Source organism: Elephantulus edwardii, unplaced genomic scaffold, assembly GCF_000299155.1.
Source record: "Elephantulus edwardii isolate Elephantulus edwardi_28Jun2011 unplaced genomic scaffold, EleEdw1.0 scaffold00066, whole genome shotgun sequence".
In the NCBI taxonomy this organism is placed as follows: domain Eukaryota; kingdom Metazoa; phylum Chordata; class Mammalia; order Macroscelidea; family Macroscelididae; genus Elephantulus; species Elephantulus edwardii.
Window position 1 is genome coordinate 3,918,238 of NW_006399816.1, and position 7,422 is coordinate 3,925,659.

General features: G+C 40.2%; 1 protein-coding gene across 1 annotated transcript in view; it reads right to left on the reverse strand.

The window, feature by feature from the left end:
• Positions 1-7,422, reverse strand: part of SCAPER (S-phase cyclin A-associated protein in the ER) — a 507,933-nt gene that overhangs the window by 49,249 nt on the left and 451,262 nt on the right. Inside the window, exon 26 of the mRNA XM_006888275.1 lies at positions 4,330-4,567. Coding sequence (XP_006888337.1) covers positions 4,330-4,567 — 238 coding nt within the window. The remainder of the gene's footprint in view (positions 1-4,329; positions 4,568-7,422) is intronic.

A 7,422-nucleotide genomic window follows, 5' to 3' on the forward strand; every position in this document is an offset into this window, starting at 1 on the left:
GTGACCCAGTGCTCTCTAGTTAACCTTCACTGATACGAGCAGGTCAAGGGGCATGTAAGTTTGAATATAAAAATTAAACCAATTTTTCAAGGAAACAATATTTCCTTTTTAGCCAGAATTAATGGCCAATTCAGTACATTGATTTGTTTCTTGAGATCACCTTCAATTGTAAAAACTGTCAAAGTGGAGGCAATATACAACATGCCTGATCCTGAGGCCATCTGAGCCACTATGACTCCACAGTGAGAGCAGATTCTTTCCAGGAGGGAGAAAAATATTCTGACAGCCTTATTAGCATACAATGAAATGGAAGCAGCTAGGAAAAACCTTCTAGTGGCCAAACTTTTCTGCTATTGCTACTGCTGGAGGGGCTCCCCCATAAAACAAGCACACAGGCGTGACACTTCAAAGGGAGGAAGAGCAACTGAAATGCTGTAGTCAGTTCCTGACTTCTTGACTCAAAGTCTGCAAGATGGTTTGGGTAAATTTTTCATCTTCAGAAGTGTTGTCAGCAAATACTTCCTGAGTGTTTATTATGTGTTCAGCAAGAGCAGTGTTGTTATGTAATTTCATTTAATCTGCATACAGCCTTTGAGAGTAGGCATTTTCAATCTCTACATGAGTGTTAGGGTTCAAGTGACTCGCCGGAGGTCACACAGTTGGAAGTGGCAGCCAGTCGAGCCTGCCTCTGTGCCCAGGATGTTGACAAGCATGATGATCTGCACCCTTGTGCACTGCAGCTGAAACCATCGACATGTTTTAGACATTGTTTTGTCTGATTTTTTAGCAGGTCAGGCCACTTAATACATTTCTGTTTAGTTCTTCATTTCCTATGCTCCTTCAAGGTAATGAATGAATTGTCTCCTAGATTTTTCTGAGATCAGACCCATGCTGAGACGCATACTTTCTTTCCATGTCATTTCTCTTTTCTTGCCCTTTACAAATGTTATTTGTTGTTGGTTTCTATGGCATCAAATACGACTCATAGTGATCCTGTGAACAAGAGATCTGAACCCTGTCTGTCCTGTGCCATCCTCATCATCTCTGACACACTTGAACCCATTCCTGCTATCACTGTCGATCCATCTGGTTGAAGGTCTTCTCTTTTGCTGACTCTCCATCTTTCGAAACATGATGCCTCTTTTCAAGGAAGAGCTTCTCCTAGCAACATAACCAAAGTATGTGGGATAAAACTTTATCATCTTTTCCTCCAAGAAGCGCTCTAGCTACACTTTTTCAAAGATATATTTGTTTTTCTTTTGGTAGTCCATGGATATTCAACACTCTTCTACAATACCACAACCCAAAGGCATCAATTCTTCTTCTGTCACCCTTATTCACTGCCCAGCTCTTGGGTGCATAGCAAGTGATGGAAAAGATCATGGCCTTAATCAGACTCACCTTGGTATGCAAAATGATAATTCCTGCGATCTTTTGCCACATAAATCATCTGAATGAAGTAAATAAGTTTCTCTCACCATATCTATCTGTAAAAATAGTACTTTTCTGCAAAACTTACCCACTGAAATGACACATGGCAAATATTCATATATTTATATGAGCATTAAGTTGTTGTTCTTTTAGCTTGCTGAACAGAGGGTGGTGGTTCAATAAAAAAAGTCACAAAAATCTGAAATCCTCCCATTGAAAGGTTGACCCTATGTCCTTCCTTTTTAATCTGGGAAGGCTATGACTGATTCAACCAATATAGTATGGTAGATACATCACAATGTGACTTCTGAGGCTAGTTCCTGAAAAGCCATGCAGGTTTTGCCAGGTTCTCCTGGAGCACTTGCTTTCTGGAAGCTTTCTCTCAGGATACTCTGATTCAGAACTCAGTCATTATGTTTTGAGAAGTCCAAATTGCATGTAGTAGCTGTATATAGATGCTGTCTAACCATTTTAGATCATCCCAGAGTTTAGATCAGCTCAGACAACAGACATGAGTGTGAAGGGTCTCCATATAATTCCAGTTCCAAGCTGTTTGACTCAATCCCTCAACCTATGTCAGCCAGCAATCTGGGTCTCTGAGCTAAAGCCCTGACACTGTGGTTTAGATAAGCCATCTTGATTGTAATTAGCCTTGTCTAAATTCCAGACTCATAGAACCTGAGGTCATAATAAGATGGTTGTTGTTCTCTCAAACTTAGTACGGTTTTTGCTTTTTTTAAAAAAAATGTGTAAGAATAATTATAACAAATAGATAATTATCAGTAAATGCATTAGAGATCATTACACTAGAAGCTATATTTGAGTCCTACAGATGCTTTTGAAGAATCAGAGAGAAACATGTGCAGGATCTGGGGGAACTTGTGAAGAGTGAGAGGAACTGGAGGGAGAGGAATGTTTCTGTAGGTTTCTGGGGCCCATGCTCTAGTTAAGAGGAAAAGGGTAACTGGAAATTACAGGGGAGAAGAGTATGAGAAACATCAATGGCAAGCTTGACTAAAATGAAAGAAGGCAGGAGAGGCAGAATAGAGACAGAAGATAATAAAGGTAAAGAAAGATATGAACTGTGTAAAAAGGGAGGGAAAAGAAATAAAAGAAATGGAGAATTATAAGAACTAGCTAAGAAAGAACATTGAACATTGAATTTGAACACTCTTGAGTCACTTTTGGATGTTGATTCTGGGACAAGTCTCTCATTGGAGGATACACTTCTGGCTAGGTGTGGTAAGGATGTAGAGAGGAAACACTTTGGCTTTTACCTTGCCTTGGCATGAAGGGCCCATGAATATAAGGTTTTGATTTTTCTAACAATATTGGAATTTTGCCTAAAGGCCACTTGAGCACGGAGCAGGGTGGAGGTTCAGGGGTGTTTCCTCTGTGAGAGAGGCTACGCAGAAGAACGGAGGTCATGGGGACCTGGGGTTCCCTGACTCTCAGGGTGACTAATGGGAATGGCTGACTTAACACAAATACTAATTTATGATGTGGAGCACCCTGTAGCAATATAAATCTCAGAAGACCTATGAAAATAGAAGCTGAGACAGCTTTAAATATTTTGCTTTTAAAAATTGAAAAAAAATTTGCTTTTTCATAATCTCTCTTAACAGAGAAGATCAGTCTTAGCTGATGGGGAGACTCAGGACTCCATATTCTGAGGACATAAAATTGGGCTTTCTTTTGATTTGCAAGACAGAACATAATGGCCTTGGGTCGTCATAAGACAAAGACACTGAATTCATTCCAGAGATAAGAGCCATTTGGCATCTTCTGGTGGGAACAGCTATTGTATTGTTTTAGGTGCCAACCAGGGCTAGTTCACTAAAAACCAAGAGGCCTTTGACCATCAAGGACAGAATCTCTGTTCTTGTAGTGAACAGAATAAACTAACTTTACAAAATTGAATGATACTGGACTCAATGGTACAACTTTATCACTAATTTCCTTCTGTGAAAAGAATGACAGGAAGACATTAATTAAGAATGGCACATTTGTCATCAACTTCAAAACAGAAGAGTTTCTTCCCTCACAGAATGACCAAGGACCACCATTTTCATACACTCGTGTCTTTATAACCTTTTCCCTCTGAGTGAAGTAATTCATCTAAATTATGGGTTCATCATCTGCCAAGTTTGTTCCTTTTTTAATGAAATCACTTGACAGTTAATAAACTGAAAGAGAAAGTGTACTCTGTGGGGCTTGCTCCGCTCCAAAGGTTCAGTGTTTTTGAAAATTAAATTTCCTACATGAAAAAATATCTTTTCTCTAAGCTGACAGTTCGGTATTATAGCACAAGGCAATTTTTCTTTCTTTAGCCATAAAAACTTAATTTATAGGGGTTTGCACTTTTAACTATACATGCACTTTAGTCTGGACACAAGTCAGTTAAATCTTCCATAGAAAGTCATATCAATCAAAACAATTTATCTAATTTTGTTTCTGTTTATATAAGAAACCATTACTTTTCCTAATATTTAAAAGTTGATGGGATGATAGTGCCTTTATCTGAAGAATTTGAGGACAGAAGCTTTATAAACAGCATGAAATGAGTTTAGGCTTTGGGGTCAGAGAGTCATGGGTACCAGTCTTGGTTCAGTCATATGCATCCCTGGGTAAATAATTGTTTCCAGTAATATTTAAAATGGATCGAATAATATTTTTGTAGGATAGTTAAAGAAATGAATGAGGAACATGGTGCTTAAAAGAAAGGAGGAACTAAGAAATGGCATATATTAAAATTCTAACTATATTGTTAAAATGAAACACTGTATGATTATCATTTATTTCATATGCCCCAATTCAGGAGAAGCAGCTCACACCATAGCCTGACTTAAGATACTAATTCTTGGTTGGTTAACAACTGTACAAAACAAATCTTGGTACCTGAAAAGCAGACAGATCAAGAGCTGCAAAGCTGTTGAAGAAGCGTAAACTCTGAATGGCCACTTGGACTGTGTTCTGGGAGTAACTCTCCTTGGGACTGGCCGTGCTGGCGTCCGCGATGGTGCCATGAAAGAGGACACAGTAGAGCATGTGCAGAACGCCGGCGAGGTCTGTGGCCTGTAGAGCCGCTGTCAGCCCCGTGGGATCCTGACGATTGTTGTCAAAAATGCTGTACGACCTGACAAAGAAACATTCAACTCTTTAAAAATCTACTTAGAGACTGTTAACATTTTTATAGGTCAAATGGAACAAGACAAGCAGACCGTTAAAAGCAAACCATCTGAGTTGTGCAATAAAGTAACAAGAAACCTGTAGGAGGAAAGGCTGCAAGAACATGATGGCTTGCTCTTTCTTCCCTCTGGGAGACCAGATTACTGAAGCAGAGGCAAATAAATGAGTACGCTGCAGCCACGGCTGAGTGCCACCACCCTGCTCTCCTTGTCCTCTGTGGGCTGAGGGACTTATCATGGATTGTGTCCCCTCAAAAATATGTGCCAACTTGTCCAGGTCACAATCCTCTGTGGTTTGGCACTGATGTAACGATGAGGTTTAATCATCACTATCAGTAGTGAGGGGATTAGGGTCCTAGCCTTACTCAGGTAGTTTCATGGGGTGTGGTCTGCATTACCTTTTAATTTACAAGAGATGAAAGGAAAGATGAGCAGAGAGGGAGCGATATATTACTATCAAGAAAGAAGTGCCAGGAGTTAAGGACATTCTTCAGGACCCATAGAGAACCTCCTGGATCTGGGGTGGGAAGCCTGATGCCAAGACACAAAGAGATCCCCAAGGAACGCCAGGTCCCAGGTGTGAAAGGAGACAGAGACCTTCCCAGAGTTGACAACGACAGAAAAGCTTGCCCTAGAGCTAGTGTCCCTAATTCAGACTTTTAACTATAATAAACTTTTACTTGTTAAAATCATTCACTTGTGGTATTTCTATTACAACAGAACTAGGTAACTAAGATATAGCCCAACCTTTTTTCATTTTCTAGGTCTGGGAAAAATGGATAGAGCCCATGAGAACTCTTGGGACTAACAGACCAAAAACACTACAACTTTCTTCTTTGGTACATAAAAGTAATCTCCTCAGGTGAGACAGCTAACAGGAAAATATAAGGCCTTAAAAACCTGATAGTGTTATACAACAATGAATGAAAACCCACATTTTCTTTAAATTTTCATTAAAATCAAGCACACACACACACTCCCCCCTAAAACCAAACCAAACCCCCAGTAGTGTGTTGGTATACTGCAGTAGAGAGAACTTTCAGCTGCTTTTGAAGCAAAGCTTCAAATCAGTTATTCTTGGTTCAGTCATAAGTAACACAAGTGAATCCAAAAGGAATCCACATCTGTAGCCTGAGTGGACTGGAAATAGACAGAATGGGGGAAATTACAAGCTGATAGCCTGTCAGAAACATAATCTAACTTTCAGAAAACAAGGAGAGTGTCCATACTGCACAACAATCAAATCTCTTGACTAACAGAGTCAGAAACAATGATGGCTGGCTTAAAGATGGCAGCCCCCTACTCTACTCTGAATGTGTTTTGTTCGTCATAGTCCTGACAATAGTCTCTCAAATCAGCTTCCAAAAGAGTCCTTATCTGAGTCCTACATTCTAGGACTCCAACTAATAATTTTCTTTGTTTTGGTAATTGTTCTAGTAAACCCACATTTCACAAATTCAGGTTTGTTCTGATTTCACTATGTCAGCTATGATGGAACTAATTCAAACTAGTCCTGAAGTCCTATCTTGAAGGCACTATTCCATAATTAATGAGTATAGCTGGAGCAGGCTATGAGAGCCAGACTCTCAGTAATTAGCAAATACTGAATTAGTTTTATACAAATTACCACAGAGTCAGTTTAGTACCTGCAGCAGGTAGTGTTATGGACGTCCTAGATTTAATTATGTACCCCTGAAGGCGTGTAGTTTCAATCTACTAGCTGCTCCATGGGAGAAAGATGGGCAATCTTCTCCCATATGATTAAACATGCCTTTGAAAATCTGCTAGAGGGTCTGATGTGGGTTGATTTCAACTTGATGGTACACAACAACAACAACAACAACAAATACATGTATGTAATGGATAATGTGGAAGCTACGCAATGACCCCCCATGAACCGTTAAATCAATAGGTGTGAGAGAATAAAGGGTAAAATGCAACACTCCTTAATCCCGTCATAGCCCTAACTGTATGACATTTCCCTAGGGTGTGGACTGTAGTAGCTTTTATCTCACTAGGAGAGAAGCAAGCTTGGGTAGGGGGGACTCTGGTACTAATAAGGAGGAATAATCACCAGAAGTGAAGCAAGTCATTTGTGATCTGAGACTCAGGGCAAGGAAGCTCCTTGATACAGGGGAAGGTCATGATACATGGAGAGCTCCAAGGAACACTGGTCATGCCGATGCTGAAGGAAACAGGGATTTTCATCTATGAAAAACACACACAAAGAGAGGAAGAAAGGGAGAAAACACTTACTGTGAAGCTGGAGAACACATTTCTGTTTGTTAAAGCCTTCACTTGTGATATCTCTGTAACTGCATTAGGTAAGACAAAGGGTGAACAAGAAGAGGTAAATGTTGTTCTTGTTGATTGTCGTCAAGTTGAGCATGACTCATAGTGACCCTATGAACAAAAGGCCTGAAGCCCCTCTACAACTATCGACATTTGTCAAAGTTCATAGAGTTTCCAGAGTCATGTGGTTTAGGAAGTGAATGCCACTCCTGCTTCCAAACCTCTTAAGCAAGAGGCAAATAGCAGTGGCAAATCAATTTCTGAAAGCAATAGTAATACCAATGAGAATATGGCAAATCTATCTCATCCTTGGACTTAAGTTCATCCTTGAACTTAGTAGCCAAGAGTTGTTGTTGTTATGTGCCGTCGAGTCGTTTCCAACTCATAGCGACCCTATGCACAACAGCCCTAAACCCTGCTCTATCCTCTGCCAACCGCACCGCCTCTGACACACCCATCCCGATTACCCCAGTCACCGAATCAATCCATCTCATAGAGGGTCTTCCCCTCC